Source organism: Ovis aries, chromosome 9, assembly GCF_016772045.2.
Source record: "Ovis aries strain OAR_USU_Benz2616 breed Rambouillet chromosome 9, ARS-UI_Ramb_v3.0, whole genome shotgun sequence".
NCBI lineage: Eukaryota > Metazoa > Chordata > Mammalia > Artiodactyla > Bovidae > Ovis > Ovis aries.
This window is the reverse complement of record NC_056062.1, coordinates 4,045,267-4,063,612: the sequence shown is the minus strand read 5'-3', so window position 1 is coordinate 4,063,612 and position 18,346 is coordinate 4,045,267. Positions and strand designations below refer to the sequence as shown.

At 41.0% G+C, this 18,346-nt stretch overlaps 1 protein-coding gene across 1 annotated transcript in view; it reads left to right on the top strand.

Annotated features, from left to right (window-relative positions):
* Window positions 1–18,346, top strand: part of COL19A1 (collagen type XIX alpha 1 chain) — a 488,172-nt gene that overhangs the window by 303,594 nt on the left and 166,232 nt on the right. The window contains exon 16 of the mRNA XM_042253848.2: window positions 12,882–12,935. Coding sequence (XP_042109782.1) covers window positions 12,882–12,935 — 54 coding nt within the window. The remainder of the gene's footprint in view (window positions 1–12,881; window positions 12,936–18,346) is intronic.

Sequence of the window (18,346 nt, the reverse complement as noted above, 5' to 3'; positions counted from 1 at the left end):
ATCCTTTCTCAATAGAGACTCTAAGTCATTAGTTAATCATAATATAAAAAAGATTATAAATTGCTTCTGCATATCTCCATGTATATTAATTTAAACATCCTTTTTTTTTCCCCCTGCAAGGTCTTTCACTTGACTGAGGCCAACCAACTGATATATTGCTCATTAATCATACATATTAATGGGAGTAGTTAAAGCTTTAAAGTCTAACTCACCATTCTGTCCACGGGGACTAGTTCTTGTTTTCTAAATCTGATGACATGTCTTCAGACACTGCTAATTAGGTCTATCCCTTGAAAATTCATCCTGACATGTTTCAAGAACATTTTTTCCCTTGAGTACAAGTTCATTAAATTATTAATATCTTTATGTAAGTCTTGCAACACTACTTAAATAATACAGCTTTCTCTATTTCAAACCATGGTTCCCAGTGAAGGATAAAGTATATCTCACTTCCTCATATCTTTTTTTAGTCAAACACAATGGCCTGGGGAAATATCAGAGAATAATAGATATTATGGTCAGTAATGTTAAAGGAAGGTAAAAAATCCTTTGTACCTATAAGTGGAAATGGGTGTTAGTCAGAGTTCTCTAGAAAAAAGAAACATAACCAGCAGGATGCATATACGGAGAGACAGAGACTGATTTTAAGGAATTGGCTCACACAATTGTCGAGTTCTGGTGAATCCAAAATGTGCGAGGCAGCGACCCGGTGAAGAGGTGCAGTTCAAGTCCAAGGCCGTCTGTGAGCAGAGTCCCTTCCTGCCTGGGGAGGCCAGTCTTTGATCCATTCAGGCTTTGCACTGACGCTCACCCACCTTACTGAGTGCAGCCTGCTTTACTCAAAGGCCACCGTCTAAATATTAATCTCATTTGAAAACCACCTTTACAAAAACATCTAGAAAAATGTTCGGCCAAATACCTGGGCACCCTGGCTCAGACAATTTGAGGCGTAAACTTAACCATCACAAAGTGCTATATAGATAATCAACTCCTGATTATCTGCACAAATGGAAGGAAATGTTGCCCTCAGCAATCTAAATCAGATAACCTACAGGCGGTTCTATTGAGCCTCTGAATTAAATGATGAGTTTGCAGCAGTTGCTCCTGTGTTATCTGCACAGGCAAGTACTTAGGTCAGGCTCATTATGTGGCCCCGATTACAACAACTCCCAATGGTTTCCCACCACAATCAAAGTGCTAATCTGCTCTGCCAACCACCCATCGAGTGGCTTGTTGTTCTCCAGCCACCCCTGTTTCTTGCTGAGTCTTCAATCACTTGCGCTCAGGGCTGCATTCTCAATGTTGCCTCTGCTCCATGTCCCTTTCAGCCCTTGAACAGCCCACAGACCCGCTTGGTTCAGGTGTCTGCTGACCTCCCCTGATTTTTCTTTCTGAAGCTGCACACATTCTAACTCTGTATCCCTTTGCCCTTGCTTTACTTTTCATGATTCATATTGCTATTCAGGATTTATCTCTCTACTCGTGTAGTTACCAGATTTGCATAGTACAGCACGGTTATCAGTACAGCACAATGGTGATGAGCAGACATGACCCAGCTGAGTTTCCTAAATGCAAGTCCCGACTCGGCTGCTTACTAGACATGTGACCTCAGGCAACTTGCTCTGTCACTCAGTGATCTCACCTGTAAAACAGACACCTCAAAGATATTTTGAAGACTTTGAAGATTTAATGGATCAGTTCGGTTCAGTCCCTCAGTTGTGTCCGACGCTTTGCGACCCCATGGACTGTGGCACACCAGGCTTCCCCATCTATCACCAACTCCCAGAGTTTGCTCATATTCATGTCCATTGAGTCGGTGATGCCATCCAACCATCTCATCCTCTGTCGTCTCCTTCTCCTCCTGCCCCAATCCCTCCCAACATCAGGGTCTTTTCTAATGAGTCAGCTCTTCACATCAAGTGGCCAAAGTATTGGAGCTTCAGCTTCAGAATCAGTCCTTCCAATGAACATCCAGGACTGATCTCCTTTAGGATGGACTGGCTGGGTCTCCTTGCTGTCTAAGGGACTCCCAAGAGTCTTCTCCAACACCACAGTTCAAAAGCATCACTTCTTCAGTGCTCAGCTTTCTTCACAGTCCAGCTCTCACATCCATACATGACTAGTGGAAAAACTATAGTCTTGACTAGACGGACCTTTGTTGGCAAAGTAATGCCTCTGCTTTTAATATGCCATCAAAGTTGGTCATAGCTTTTCTTCCAAGGAGCAAACATCTTCTAATTTAATGGCTGCAGTCACCATCTGCAGTGATTTTGGAGCCCCAAAAAGCAAAGTCTGTCACTGTTTCCGTTGCTTCCCCATCTATTTGTCATGAAGTGATGGGACCGGATGCCATGATCTTAGTTTTTTGAATGTTGAGTATTAAGCCAGCTTTTCACTCTCCTCTTTCACTTTCATCAAGAGTCTTTTTAGTTCCTCTTCACTTTCTGCCATAAGGGTGGTGTCATCTGCCTATCTGAGGTTATTGATATTTCTCCCAGCAATCTCGATTTCAGCTTGTGCTTCATCCAGCCCAGCGTTTCTCATGATGTATTCTGCATATAAGTTAAATAAGCAGGGTGACAATATACAACCTTGATGTACTCCTTGCCCAATTAGAAAGCAGTCTGTTGTTCCATGTCCGGTTCTGACTATTGCTTCTTGACATGCATACAGATTTCTCAAGAGTCAAGTAAGGTGGTCTGGTATTCCCTTCTCTTAAAGAATTTTCCACAGTTTGTTGTGATCTACAGAGTCAAAGGCTTTGGTGTAATCAATAAAGCAGAAGTAGATGTTTTTCTAGAATTCTTTTGCTTTTTCCATGATCCAGCGGATGTTGGAAATTTGATCTCTGGTTCCTCTGCCTTTTCTAAATCCAGCTTGGACATATGGAAGTTAACAGTTCACGTACTGTTAAAGTCTGACTTGGAGAATTTTGAGCATTAGTTTGCTAGTGTGTGAGATGAGTGCAATTGTGCAGTAGTTTAAGCATTCTTTGGCACTGCCCTTCTTTGGGATTGGAATGAAAACTGACCTTTTCCAGTCCTGTGGCTGGATTTAATGGGTATGTAAACTGTTTTGAATGATGTCTGGCAAGAGAAAAAACCTAGTGTTATGTATTACATCAGTGTTCCCACTAGAATAAAAGCTCCATGAGGACAGAATGGATTTGAGGTAATTCCAGAGTGCAGAGAAGGATCTGGCCCACAGTAAGAACTCATTAAATGTTTGTTGAATGAATTAATGATTGAATCTGGGCACATGCCAGCTGAGAATGGGAAATATGCTGTATTATAAAAATGCAGTGAAGAGGTGGCAGGGTGGTGGGCTGCACTCCACAGGCCTATAAGGCCTGCACTTGCCCAGCTTAAAGACCAAAGAAAGAGCCAGAGTCAGCAACAGAGGCATTGGTGGTTTAATGGATGGGGAACTTACATGGCTGAAGCAAGGTCCTGGGGCCATTACCAGTTATGGGGGAATTGATCTCTCAAAGAGTCAGACAACACTGAGCAACTAAACTGAACTGAACTGCTGACAGGTGGACTCATTAGTTTCCAGGAAAACCAACAAAGGGCTCTGAGACCCCTAACTTCCCTTTGATAAGAAAAATCACAGCTGGGGCCTGGAGCAAGTCCATAGGAAGGTCAGTCATGTCAGTTGATGTAGGTGAAGCAGGCACTGGTTGGGCAGGGGCTGTACAGAGAGCAAGAGAACAGCCATCTTGAGTGACCTGACTGCACACAGGTGAGCAAATGATGAGTTAAAAGTTATCAAGTGGTTGAAAAAGCAGAGTTCATTAGGTTTTATGTGTGTATGTATATATATGTATGTACATACCGTGTAGCAGGATGCTTGGGATAAGATGAATCTGGGGTTTCTCCCCGAAGAATACTTCTCTAAAGGGGATGGAATAGTCAAAGGAGAACATAAAAAGAATCCAGAAAGTGACCCACAGCTGTCTCTTGCAGGGCTAACTGAGGTACCAGCTTTGTCAGGCACCTTAACATTATTCTGGGGAAAGGTTGGGTCTGAAGGAGAAACTGTGGGAAGGCTGATGGATGAGGTCAGATTCAGAGTTCCCTTTACCCAGTCACACTGGCAAGTGACCTTGGATGCTAGGTTTAAGGAAATGAAAAGACTATTCAAGAAAAATCATACTTAGTATTTACATAATGACATTCAATGTTTGAAGGTCATCAATATGTAGTCCCAATACTTAAGTCGATTATGAAAGAGCAAGTAGTGGTGGACTGGGAAATGCCTTCTGAGCACAGTTGCTTGAAAAGTTGGCAGTAAGTATCAGAGGACACGCATCTGAGTCAGGGCACAAGTGTCTAGGAAAGCCATCTCTGTCAGAGGGACTCTAGCCCCTTCTCGTTGCCAAGGGTGTGCAGGTAGCTTTCTCCCCCAACATTTCTGTTCCATCCCAGTGACCCCCACCGCACATACTTCCCCTGCCAAACTAAAAGCTGGAGAGAGTTATTGATGGAAGGAACTGAAGTCTCACCATCCCTCCCAGGAACTCCTGAGTTTACCTACAACAAATGAACAGCACTCTCCAAACAGCTGTTGTGAATAACTCTCTCCTCTTCTACCTTGAAGGCAAGATCCAGGCCTTAATCATTAATATATTTCCCCTAGTGTTAGTCACTCAGTTGTGTCTGACTCTTTGAGACCTTACAGACTATATGGGATTCTCCAGGCAAGAATACTGGAGTGGGTTGCCATGCCCTCCTCCAGGGAATCTTCCTGACCTAAAGATCAAACCCGGGTCTTCCCCATTGCAGGCAGATTCTTTACTCTCTGAGCCATGAGAGAAGCCCTATTTCCCCCTAGAAGAGTATGTAAGACACAGTACATTTCTACTGAATAAATTTACTCATCTTTTTGATAGGGTTTGAAGTCAATTTAAATTTCTAAGTGCAATTTAAATTCAAATTGGCGTATTGAGAATTATGCACTAAAAATTCTTGTGTCTCAAAATGGGATGACCCTCATAGTTTCATCTTCTGGATCCTCAGGAGTTCTCTTTGCTTACAGGCAGTTGTTGCATAGCTACAGAATGTATTCCACGTATTTTTTTGGTGCTGGTCAATGCAGTCCTTCTCATCAAAACTGCAGTGCTGAAAGTCCACCCCTTGAGGGTACATTTCATATGTTAAAGTGTGTCATCATGTCATAAATGATTTCTTTGTTCCAGTGCTGACTGATAGAGCTGAGTTCCTTCTTATTTAAGGGCTGTGGCTCTGGCCTGACTGAAGTGTGCTAAAGAATCACATCTTGTTGCTTTCCTATTAACGTTTCTCTAAATAAGACTCTATTGATCTATGTGCAATTGTTTGTCCCTCCACGTGTTTATTTTACCTAGTCTAGGTCTAGAAAGTGGGACAGTTCCCTTAATAAAAGTGGAAGATGTTTGAGGCTCTGAGAGTCCTTAGAGATGAGGCTCTCAGAGCATAGCTCTTGGACAAGGAAGGCAGTGTCCAAGCCTGGTTCTTCCCCTCCAGTCTGTGAGCAGCCTGTGTGAACTTCCAGATTTGGGGAGAGGAATGTCTCCAGCACCCACCCTCTCACTGCTGCTCAAAGATGATAAAATGTGTCACAGATGGTCAGGAAGCAGTTAAGGCATAGCCTACTGCTGCCCCACCTGTGAACTGAGATGAACAAAATGCCTTGGCAGAGATTGGCAATGGCAGGCACAGAAAACAGAGCTCATGATTGGGACTGAAAGAGCTGGTGGTTTGGCAAGATGCTCAGGAGTCCAGACAAGTCTACATGGAAGCTTGTGGTCGGCCTGCTGGCAGCAGGCAGGGGTGCACAGCCATCATGGGAGTGGGTGAGAACCAAGGAGACCTAAATTCCAAAAGGCAAAGTAACAAGATATGGGGACATCTGAAAGTCTGGCTTGGTGGTGAGAAAACAAGAGAACCTCAACAGTTAGAGCAGCAAAGTAACAAAATTGTGAATGACCAGGATACCGCGTGCCCCTAAGGAAACCTTAATGCTGAGGATTGTGGGTGTTAAGATCAGATACATTAGGGTTTAAATTTTAGCCCCACCAATTAAAAGGAGAGTGATTTGGAGCTCAGTGTTTAACATGTCTCTCTGTGTAAAATGGGAACAGTATCACCCACCCACAGTGGTTTTGGATGGATTAAAGGAAATAATGTTAAGGGGCTTCCCAGGTGACACTAGTGGAAGAACCGCCTGCCAATGCAGGAGACACAAGAGATGCGGGTTTGATCCCTGGGTTGGGAAGATCACCGGAGAAGGGCATGGCAGTCCACTCCAGTATAATTGCCTGGAGAATCCCATGGACAGAGGAGCTTGGTGGGCTATGGTCCATGGGGTCGCAAAGAGTTGTACATGACTGAAGCGACTCAGCATGAACGCATGTGTATAGCACTCAGTGACTGGACCATGGCAAGCATTTCATCAGTGGTAACCATTTTAAGAATCATTTGTCATCGACTTTTATGTTTCTTCGTACATGGACAGCTTGGAGCACACAGGAAAAGTTGATTTTGGTTTCATCCAATCAGAGGGTACTTAAGAGGTCAGACTAACTTATCTTCATGATCAAATTAGTAACACCATAAATACTAAACAGTGACTATAGACAGCGTTGCCCACAGACCAGACCATTTGGCCCAGGCCAATGCTTCAGTGAAGTGTTGTTTACTCAGATTATCATTTATTCAATTGTAGCTGAGGGGGTTAGTTAATACTGTCACATTTCTATCTTGTTTTTGAAAAGCCACATTAGTTACAGGTAGATTCCATCCAAGGGGAAGAAAGGAAGGGAACAGAGAGATGGGGAAATTGTGATATGATTTAGACATTTTAAGATCCCAACTTAAATAAGAAAAGCAGCGCTGGGAATAGCACCGCAATATGGATTCAGCTTTCCTTAGCTCTGAGCCTATATCAGATTCTTTGTTCATGCTGAATTATATCCTCTTCCCATGTCCTTACAAGAGCTACTTGTCTGATCCCTGAAATAATGAGACCTTTATGACTAGTCTTGTTGCTGTCTTAGATGTATGTTTAAAGATGTTAACACATAAAATTCACTTAGGCTATTATGCATTGCTCATACAAGTATTCTCCCATTTTTTCACATACTGTTGATTTCAAAATGTGCTAACTTTTTACATCAGTCATAAATCTTATTTCCGTTCACAATGTAAAAAAGGAAAACTAAACTTCCAAGATAGCCCGTAATGTTTTCCTGTGTAATTAACACCTCCTTCACAGTTGTGGATGCCACTCAAGGGCCTGTCTCCTCTTCCTTGACATTTCCTTGGTACCTTGTTCAGGCTGAGCTGATGCCTAAGAGTGTGCTACATACACACATGGGAATAGGGGAATTCTGGAGAGTAGCCAGCTGCATTAGTAAGACCTGGCAATTTAGAGAGATTACTTATACATGTCTCCTCTGTGGGCTTGAGGTCTGCATGTCGCCCTTTATTTCAGTCTGCTTACTTCTGTAACTTATCCTTCTCATCATCATCATTATCAACAACAAAACCATCTGTCAGATAAGTACCAGTCATCCATTATTTGCATTCTTGCCTTCTTAATGCTCTTGGATGTCCAAGTGTTTATAAATCAAGTAGCTAATTTAAGATCCATGTGCTCCCATTCTGCAAGTCATCCTGGAAGCATCAGGCTATTTTTACTGTTGAAAATTTGTAGATGTCATTTATTTAAATAGACTTGGATTTTTCCCCCTTCTGCCAATATTGACCCATGCAGCAAATGCAGATGGGTGAAGTCACTTGATAATTCAAGTAAAATCATTCCTTTGTAGAAATCTCCTGTTTAAAAATATATATATATTGAAATATACATTCTGAAAGATGCATGTATCCTGATGATACAAGTTTGTTGAGTTTTCACAAAGCATGAACACCCTTGTCACCAGCACATGGTCCAAGAAATATAACATCAGCATCACCAACCCTGTAAGCCCTCTAATGCTCCTAGTTCCTCCCAACTCCTGCATCAGTGACCTGTTGCAGCTTCTAACAACTTGGATTAGTATTGCCTGCTTTTATTCCTTATATAAACTGATGAACATTATGTTTACACAATTCAACCATATTGATGCATGCAATTATATTCCATTAATTTCCATCACTATATTGTATTACATTGTATGAATAATCTACAATTTACTTTGTTTATTTTTAAATTAAAAAATGGATAATTGGCTAAAGGATGGTAGAAGGACAGGGCAAAAATGAACTAACATTTATTATTACTATTTTATCAGATATTATAGTAGGACTGTTTTTGTTGTTAATTGTGGGAAAAAGCAGGTAGCATAAAATTTACCATTTTAACCATTTTCAAGTGTATGGTCCAGTAGTGTTAAATATATTTGCATCGCTGTGAAAAGATTTCCAGAACTTTTCATCTTGTAAAACTACAACTCTGTTCCCATTAAATAAGTTCCTATATCCGGCAACCCCCAGGTCCTGGACAACACCATTCTACATTCTGTTTCTATAAATTTGACAACTCTAAGTACCTCATATGAGTGAATCATACCATATTTGTCTTCTAGTGACTTATTTCACTAAGTCTGTTTCAGTTAGCATGATGTCATCCAGGTTTGGGCTTCCCTGGTGGTTCAGATGGTAAAGAATCTGCCTGCAGTGCAGGAGACCCAAATTCAATCCCTGGATTGGGAAGATCTCCTGAAGAAGGGACTAGCAACCCACACAGTATTCTTGCCTAGAGAATTCCATGGGCAGAGGAGCCTGGTGGACTATAGTCCTTGGGGTCGCAAAGAGTCAGACATGACTGAGCGACTAAATACACACACACACATATCAAGGTTTACCCCTGTTGTAGCATGTAACTGAATTCTTTTCCTTACTGAATAATATCCCATTGTCTGCACCTCATTTTGTTTTATCTACTCAACCATCCATGGACATTTGGATTGGTTCCACCTCTTGGCTATTCTGAATAGTGCTGCTTATGAATATGGGTGTGCAAATATCTCTTCAAGACCCTGATTTCCAGTCCTTTTGGATACAGACCCAGAAGTGGGATTTCTGGATCACATGGTAGTCTTAAGAATCTGCGTAGTGTTTTCCATAGCAGTTGCTCCACTGTACAATTTCACCTGTAGTGATAAGCATTCTGGTGTCTCCAGATCCTTGCCAACACTTTTTTCTGTTTACTATTCTAGTGTGTGTTGTGTGGTAGGAGTTTTCCATATGATCTCTTTTTTAATTAACAAATGGGCTACTAAGTATAAGTACCAATTTTACAGTGTGACATCTTGACACGATAAGCTTCCATAAGAGAAAAGGCTGGGATTCCAATCCAAGTGGTCCTGAAATTGACAGGGAGGTTTTTATTCTTAAAGAGACATGCAATCACAGAACCAACCCGGCACTTCTGTTCTAAGCTATTAGAATGAAGGGCTATATAAGATCACCTGAGTTTGAAATAGGAGATTGAGGCTTAGGACAGGAGTTCTCCAAGTGTAGTCTCCAGGCATAAGCAGCAGCATTGCTGGGAACTTGTTATAAATGTGAAGTCCCATCTACTAGGCCTCCTGAGGATTCAGGTAGGCCCTGAGGATGCTGATGTGTGATAAGGTTAGAGCACCACTGGGTTTAAATCATTGGACAAACATGGAAACCACTGTCTAATAACCTTCACACTGTTGCCAAACAGGAAAGTTACATGCTGAGCACTTTGAGGTGTCCTGGGCCCCTGGTATGGCAAATCTGCATTTTATGCTTCATACTCCAATCTTAAGAGAAGTACTGGATTAGTCCACTTGTAATTATGCTGAAAGAGTATGTCCCCAACCATTTGGAGATTCAGCCAGACTCCAGCTGATTAGAGCTACCCCTGAACAAAAGGCCACCTGTTACCAGGTGTCCTGGTCAGTACGGCCATGCCCAGCTCAGCATTTATCTGTTTTTTCCTGGGATTTTCATCCCAATCCACATCTGAGTCTCCATTCTTGTCTCACTTTACAAGGGGTCTAGAGTGAGCCCTGTAATGAAGGGCCTGACATAAGAACGAAGTTGAAACAAATACATAAAAATGGTTCCTCCATCTTCATCAGGGGGGTACTCCTAGACCCAGCCCCAGAATATGGAATCTAAAAAAGCCAAACTCGCAGAAGCAGAGACAGAATTTTGGCCGCCAGAGGCTGAGGACGGGCAAAGTGCACAAACTTCCAGCTAAAAAATGAGCATGTTTTGGGAAATTATGATGTACAGCATGGTGACTATAGTTAACAATACTGTGTTTATATATGAAAGTTGCTGAGAGAGTAGATTTTAAATATTCTCAACACACACACACACACACACACACAAATGATGATTATGTAGTGCAATGGAAGTATTCACTAACTTTATTCATAATATAGAAGTGGATGAAGTCATCAGTTTGTACATATGAAACGCATATAATGGTACATGTCAAGTATATCACAGTAAAACTGGAAAAGAAAATATTCAAGTCTGCTTTGGGATGCTATTAGAAATTCAGGCATTTAAATTGCATATACATGCTGGCTGAAGTTGCTATGTATATGTTCTGATAATTTGACAGTCCTCAAAAACCGCAGTCCTTGACCCCTGTTTGGGGAGCTGGGCCTCACAGCAAGAGGTGAGCAGTGGGTAAGCCAACGGAGCTTCATCAGCCACTTGCTGTGGCTTCCCATTTCTCGCATCACTGCCTCAACTATCCTGCCCCTCATCCCCATCCGGGGAAAAATTGACTTCCATGACACTGGTCTTTGGTGCCAGAAAGACTGGGGACCCCCACTCAAAAACATTTTGCCTGCTTGTCCACTCTTAGCAAGGAGACGTAAAGAGAATCAGCATTCCCCCATGCTCCTCCGGAGACACACTGCACACTCCGATAATTGCAAGGCTGACTTGAATGATGGTGTAAGTCAGCAGTGATGAATTAGAATTCAAAAGCTTGCCCATACCATATGGAATCATGAATGCTTTTTCCTCCTCACCCTAAGCCATGCCAATGCTGTGTTACAATATCTGAGTGTTGGTTTATCTTCAATATGAACGCTGGGATAAAAGGTAGCTTCATTTTACCCCACTTCTGCCCCAAGCAACATATATATCTCCTTAAGGAAAAGAGACTGCACCAGAAGTTGGTCCTGTGGATTTAACTTACCTCAGCCTAAAAGAAAGAACTGGCCACCCCCTTCCACGTCACTGATTTTGTTTCTTTGTGCTCTCTGCGCTTCCACTTTCTAAGTCAACTTTTTATCATTGATTAATCCTCAGGGGCTGATTGACTTGCATATACAAAGATGGAAAAGATGCAATATATTGATTTTCAGAATATGTAAACTGCAAGACTAATAAAGTATATACATATGTATAACTTTTATTCAGTATACAGAATATTATATATTCATTCCAATCTTACAACCCCTAAAAAGAACTCCAGGGTTCAGAACTTTAAAACAGAAGATACATGAAAATACTACTAATTATATTTCTGGTTTTAATAAAATTATTTTAAAATCTGCTCTGTAGATGTTAACCAGGATTTTTTTTTTTTTTCTGAAAACAGCTGCTATCATTAGAGTCTTTGATAGTAGGAACTTAACTTGCACTCCCCATGCAATCCCAGTGTCTTATGTGCTAACCTACCTTCCAAAGTTTGCTCTGATGCTTCAGCTTATCTTGGATTTCTTACCCCACTCCAAGCCTCATTGAAGACCAAAGAAATCAGGAAACTTTGCCTGACGCTTTCAGAGTGAGAAAATTAATCAGTGAAATTGGGCCTTTCTCGCAATTTTGTGAGAGCTTGTGCTCACAATTCTCCTCAAAAAGAGTTGAAAGATCACTAATATTTTTACATTTGAAATGGCAAGCCTTAATATATATTAACATACTACCAATATGGTAATAAAATGAAGTTATTAATAATAACAAAAGAGAATTATCATATTTAGAAACCAGACTTAGAAATGCTTCTCATTCAAAATGTATGCTTTCCATACCTAAGCTTGCTTCCTTCTATTAGAAAGGAAAAAAAATAAGAAAATAAATGTATAATAAATAAATGCTCTTCAAATGCTATCAAATATACAGATACTTAGAACTGTCATGCTGACTCTTGCTAATGTAATTTAGCTAGTTATAAACTTGGTGAGTTAATATTCACTTACAGCAATGAAGATTAATAAGCAAGGAGTGAACATTTTAGTTCACTTATAAAACAGCATAACCATCCAAAGGGAAGAAAAGAGCTAGGTAATATGATTTACACAATGTATATAATTATAATGTAGCTTTGTGAAGTACTTTTCAAACTTTTGTGAACATGAGAATTACCTAAAGTGGTTTTTTTTTTTTTTTTTAATGCAGATTCATGGATCCCTTTCCCAGAGATTCTAAACTAGTAATTCCAGGCTGGGGCCCAGAAAAATATATTTTGAATACTTAATCTCACCCTTAGGAAATTCCTTTAAAATTGAAATTCAGATCACTCTCTGAAAATACCAATTTAAGGTGATAAATGCATTGATTTTTGCTCCTGAACCCATTGAATTATCAGATAAAATGCTAATCTTATCCAACCTTTCAGATATTTTATATCACTTTGCTAGAGAGTCAAGGTAGACAGCCTTTAAAGGGTTGCTAATAAGAGTCACGATTTATTCATTCCCGGCACTATTGTTCTCATCTTGATTGTTAAAAATTGTCCCATAGCTTTTAGACTTCACTGACCTTTAAAGGTCATGTGGACTTGGGATTGTTTTTTAACTTTGAGTTAATTGGTACTGTCTTTAAACTTCCATTTCATACTGTCTCATCTTAAAATGGAATCACAGTATTTATTATCTGTTTCTCTTTGGTTTCCAGGGAAGACGAGGAAAACCAGGGCCTCCAGGAAAACCAGGGCCTCCAGGACCACCTGTGAGTAGACGGTAGCGTGTTTCATCAAAGCCTCTCCGTATGTCTGTGTGTTCATCTACGGGTCACTTAAATCCCCTGTAGATAATCATTGCCATCTCTCTACTGTTTAAAATGGTTGTGTTCCCTATGCCTTTCACATCACAAACAAGAGGTCAGGGAGGCTGGACGCTGGCTGCCCTGGCTCCCACCCACCTCATTCCTGGACATGAGTAAGTACACCACCTGCACGGGTGACCCAAGCCAAGACCCACATCAGCGAATCCCGTGCTGGACCCACCTGAGCCCCATCTCCTCAGTGTCTTAACATCCAGCCTGGTGGCAAGTTAGGTGTCTGTGGAACTTGATACAGCTGCATTGCAGTAAAATTTCATAGAATGTTCTTGCTAAAGATAGCCATAAAGACCTCATAGCCAGTTATCTGATCTTGTCCTTTATCCCAAGCTTCTACAAGAAATACTCCATCTCTTGTGCTCCTGCTCACTCTCCAACTCCATAGACTCTGGTTTGTGTCCAGACGACTGCATTGCCCTGCATCCTCTGTGGTCACCAGGGTGTCTGAGTCACAAGATTCCTCGGGCACTTTTAAGGCTTCACTTTATTTCACTGCTGTATGGGCTTCCCTGATGCCTCAGCAGATTAAGAATCCACCTACAATGCAGGAGACACAAGGGATGCAGGTTCGATCCCTGAGTTAGGAAGATCCCCTGGAGGAGGAAACGGAAATCCATTCCAGTATTCTTGCCTGAAAATTCTCATGGACAGAGGAACCTGGCAGGCGACAGTCCCAAGAGTCGCAAAGAGTCAGACATAACTGAGCAACTAAACACACAACACAATGCACACATAGTAATTGACACTGTTGACTTGTCATCCTTGAAACTTTCTATTTGCTTGGTTCATTGATGCTGATATTTTTCTATCTTTGGATCCATCCTTTTGGTCTCCTTTCTTAAAGCTGTTCCCTCTTCCCTTATTTCTGTGTTGTATGGTTTAAAGAATCCCAGTCTTCTCTTTCTACCCAGACATCCTCCTGAGTTCCAGACTCCTACACCCTACCACCTGCTCAGTATCTGTACTTGGAAGTCTCCTGCATGCTACAAACGTCGTCTGTCCAAAGCTAAACTCTAAAATGATCCTAGATATTTTCTGTCTCTCTCGATGTCCACATCCGAATAGTTCCTAAATCATGTGAATGCTATGTCCCAGTAGCTCTCATTCTTCATGCCACTGCCTTATTTAGGCCCTTGTCAACTTGTATCTGTTTCTGTAGCCTTCTCCCAGCTGGTCTCTTGGCCTCTACTTTCTACAACTGGAGTCATATTTTAAATCATAACTCTGATTGTGTAGGTCTGTGGTGGAAAACTCTTTAATAATATCCCTTTCCTTCTAGATGGATTCCACATTTTCTACAGTCCATTCTAACCCCTTCAGAGTTTGCCCTTTGCCTCTCTTTGTCTACCCTTCTCTGTGCCCTTCCTACTTTTGCAACTTATAATGTCATCTTTCTTTACAATCTCAAAATGCCATGGGTTGTGAATGCTCTCCCTGAGGTCCAGGTGAGCTCCCCACCTGTCGGGCTCCTTATGTAGCCCTTTCAGCTTTTTTCAGCACATGAGGGTCATCTTCCATGATCCTATGAGCTTAAACCTCCTGCATAGAGAGCACATTGTTTTGTAACTCAACTCTTATTTTTCTTATCTTTCTAGCCACTGCCTCTGAATTTATTTTGAACCTTTCAGTTCAGTTCAGTCGCGTCTGACTCTTTGAGACCCCATGAATCGCAGCACGCCAGGCCTCCCTGTCCATCACCAACTCCTGGAGTTTACCCAAACTCATATCCATCAAGTTGGTGATGTCATCCAGCCATCTCATCCTCTGTCATCCCCTTCTCCTCCTGTGCCCAGTCCTTCCCAGCATCAGAGTCTTTTCCAATGAGTCAACTCTTCTCACGAGGTGGCCAAAGTATTGGAGTTTCAGCTTTAGCATCAGTCCTTCTAATGAACACCCAGGACTGATCTCCTTTAGAATGGACTGGTTGGATCTCCTTGCAGTCCAAGGGGCTCTCAAGAGTCTTCAACACCACAGTTCAAAAGCATCAGTTCTTTGGCACTCAGCTTTCTTGACAGTCCAACTCTCACATCCAACATGACCACAGGAAAAACCATAGCCTTGACTAGATGGACCTTTGTTGGGAAAGAAATGTCTCTGCTTTTTAATATGCTTTCTAGGTTGGTCATACCTTTCCTTCCAAGGAGTAAGTGTCTTTTAATTTCATGGCTGCACTCACCATCTGCAGTGATTTTGGAGCCCAAAAATTAAAGTCTGACACTATGTCCACTGTTTCCCCATCCATTTCCTATGAAGTGATGGGACCAGATTCCATGATCTTCATTTTCTGAATGTTGAGCTTTAAGCCAACTTTTTCACTCTTCTCTTTCACTTTCATCAAGAGGCTTTTAGTTTCTCTTCACTTTCTGCCATAAGGGTGGTGTCATCCGCATATCTGAGGTTACTGATATTTCTCCCGGCAATCTTGATTCCAGCTTGTGCTTCTTCCAGTCCAGCGTTTCTCATGATGTACTCTGCATAGAACTTAAATAAGCAGGGTGACAGTATACAGCCTTGATGTATTCCTTTTCCTATTTGGAACCAGTCTGCTGTTCCATGTCCAGTTCTAACTGTTGCTTCCTGACTTGCATACAGGTTTCTCAAGAGGCAGGTCAGGTGGTCTGGTATTCCCATCTCTTTCAGAATTGTCCACAGTTTACTGTGATCCACACAGTCAAAGGCTTTGGCAGTCAATAAAGCAGAAGTAGATGTTTTTCTGGAACTCTCTACCTTTTTCCATGATCCAGCAGATGTTGGCAATTTGATCTCTGGTTCCTCTTCCTCTGAACATTTGGAAGTTCACAGTTCATGTATTGCTGAAGCCTGGCTTGGAGAATTTTGAGCATTACTTTACTAGCGTGTGAGATGAGTGCAATTGTGCAGTAGTTTGAGCATTCTTTGGCATTGCCTTCCTTTGGGATTGGAATGAAAACTGACCTTTTCCAGTCCTGTGGCCACTGCTGAGTTTTCCAAATTTGCTGGCATATTGAGGCATAATTGTGTAACACAGTTTCTGGCATGTAGCATTTGACTGTTAATTATTCAATGAATGAGTCAACAAATGAATGTACTTTGTAGATGAGAAAATGAAGATGGTGAATTGAGTCTCTTTTCAAAGACCAGAAGCACCTGTACCACCACTAGAAGGCTCTAGACTAGACCTCCTAGGAGTCACTTAGGGTGTGGTCATGTGCCAGAAATGGACAAGATTGCCACTCTATCCTGGTTTCGTTTCATCCATTTAGCCATTCAAGTAAATTGTTCTGTTAGCAATGTACTCGTGTCAGTTGATATTGTTATGAAACAAGTGTGGTGGAGGAAGGGGGAGACATAAATTGGGCATCCTAGAATCCAGTCTTTAAAGGAATCAGCTTTGTTATTCCAAATTTTCTAGCAAAAGAGGACACATTGTAGGATTTTCAGTAATTGTCTCCTGCTATAAACAAGAAAAGCTGGTACAAGCTAACAGGCAAGATTAGACCATCACATAGTTTTCTAAATGTATGACACTGCTTTCAAGACAAGATAATTGTTGTCTCAGAGGAGGAATTTGAATGATGAAGGTCTTTATGACAAGCTTGCCAAATGTCTAGGAGAGAAGAGGATTATACCAAATCCTGGAATGAGTTCTCAGCTATAGATCAAATGACTTTACTGAAAAATTTAGAAGAGTAAGGAATATGCAGCCATATGAAAGTTTATAATATTCAATTCCACAGGTTTTAGTTTATTGTCAGAGTGTTTGGGAGAGACAGGTAGTTATTTTATTTCAAGTGTTGGATTTAGAATATAAACTCAGCTATGGGTCTGATACACAGTGTTCATTAAATCCTGAGTACATGGGATTTAAAAAGAAAATGGTTTACTATCTTTTGTAATATATGAAAATATCAATTTGTTAAACTGCAAAATAAGGAGAAGAATCTATGCCCCTCAAAAGGTTTATATTCACAATTAGCTTTTGTTTTAAAAGTATTAGATATACCATCAGCTCATTTTTGTTTAAGAATTGTGGTTCATGGAGACTCTTTGTCTTTTGTCTTGTTTTGTTTTAATTGGAGGATAATTGGTTTATAATGTTGTGTTGGTTTCTGCCATACAATTCACAACATGAATTTAATTCTAGGATAACTCCTCTAGTTGATTAAAATATCTTTTCTCTAATACAAGTATTATCAAAACTCTATCTTAGGGTGCATTTTTTAATCAGCTTTTGAATTTTTAAAGTTATTTACATGGTTGGTTGAATTGATGTCATGCATGCCACCATACTGTAAAAATTCCCATGAAGCACCTGGTCATTCTTGCAGGAATTAATTAAGAGTAGCATTGAAAATAGAGGTGAAATACCTGGCTCCCCATATTTTTCTATGCCATCTTCATGTTTAATTTTTCTAAACATAATGTACTTTAGCAATAGAACTTTTATTTCCCAACTGGTTAGAAATGATAAGAGTTTTCCCAAATCAGTCCTTTCATGATCATATTAACTAATATTTTCAGAAAATGAGCTTATAAAAATTAAACTGTCCCTAGTTCACATTGTTGAATAGTTCTACAAACGATTAAACAATTATTTAAGGCCTACTCTGTGCCTAACACCCTGTTAAGAGCTGGATTTGCAAAAATGGATATGATATGGTCCTTGCCCTTCACATATTTAGGTTTAACTCACAGAAAATTGAACTAGAGGAAAAAAACTTAGCAAAGATAATGCCAAGGTGGTTTCTTTCTGGAACTGACAACTAAGGCATAAATGTTGAGCCTTAAAAACATGGAGGAACTCCTGCTCATCATGACAACATGGGTAAACTTGGAAGATGTTATGCTGGGTAAAATAAGCCAGGAACAAAACAAAACTACCTTATTCCACTTTACGAGATTTCTGAAATGGTCAGATTGTAGAAGCAGAGAATACAGTAGTGGCTACCAGGGCTGAGGGGTGGGGGTACTGGGAGTTGTTATTTACTGAGTATAAAGTTTCAGTTTTGTGAGATGATCACTTTCCAGAGATCCTTTATACAGCATGGTGCCTATAGCTACCGATATAGTAATGTGCGTTTCAGTTCAGTTCAGTCGCTCAGTCGTGTCCGACTCTTTGCGACCCATGAATCACAGCACGCCAGGCCTCCCTGTCCATCACCATCTCCCAGAGTTCACTCAGACTCACGTCCATCGAGTCAGTGATGCCATCCAGCCATCTCATCCTCAGTCATCCCCTTCTCCTCCTGCCCTCAATCCCTCCCAGCATCAGAGTCTTTTCCAATGAGTCAACTCTTCGCATGAGGTGGCCAAAGTACTGG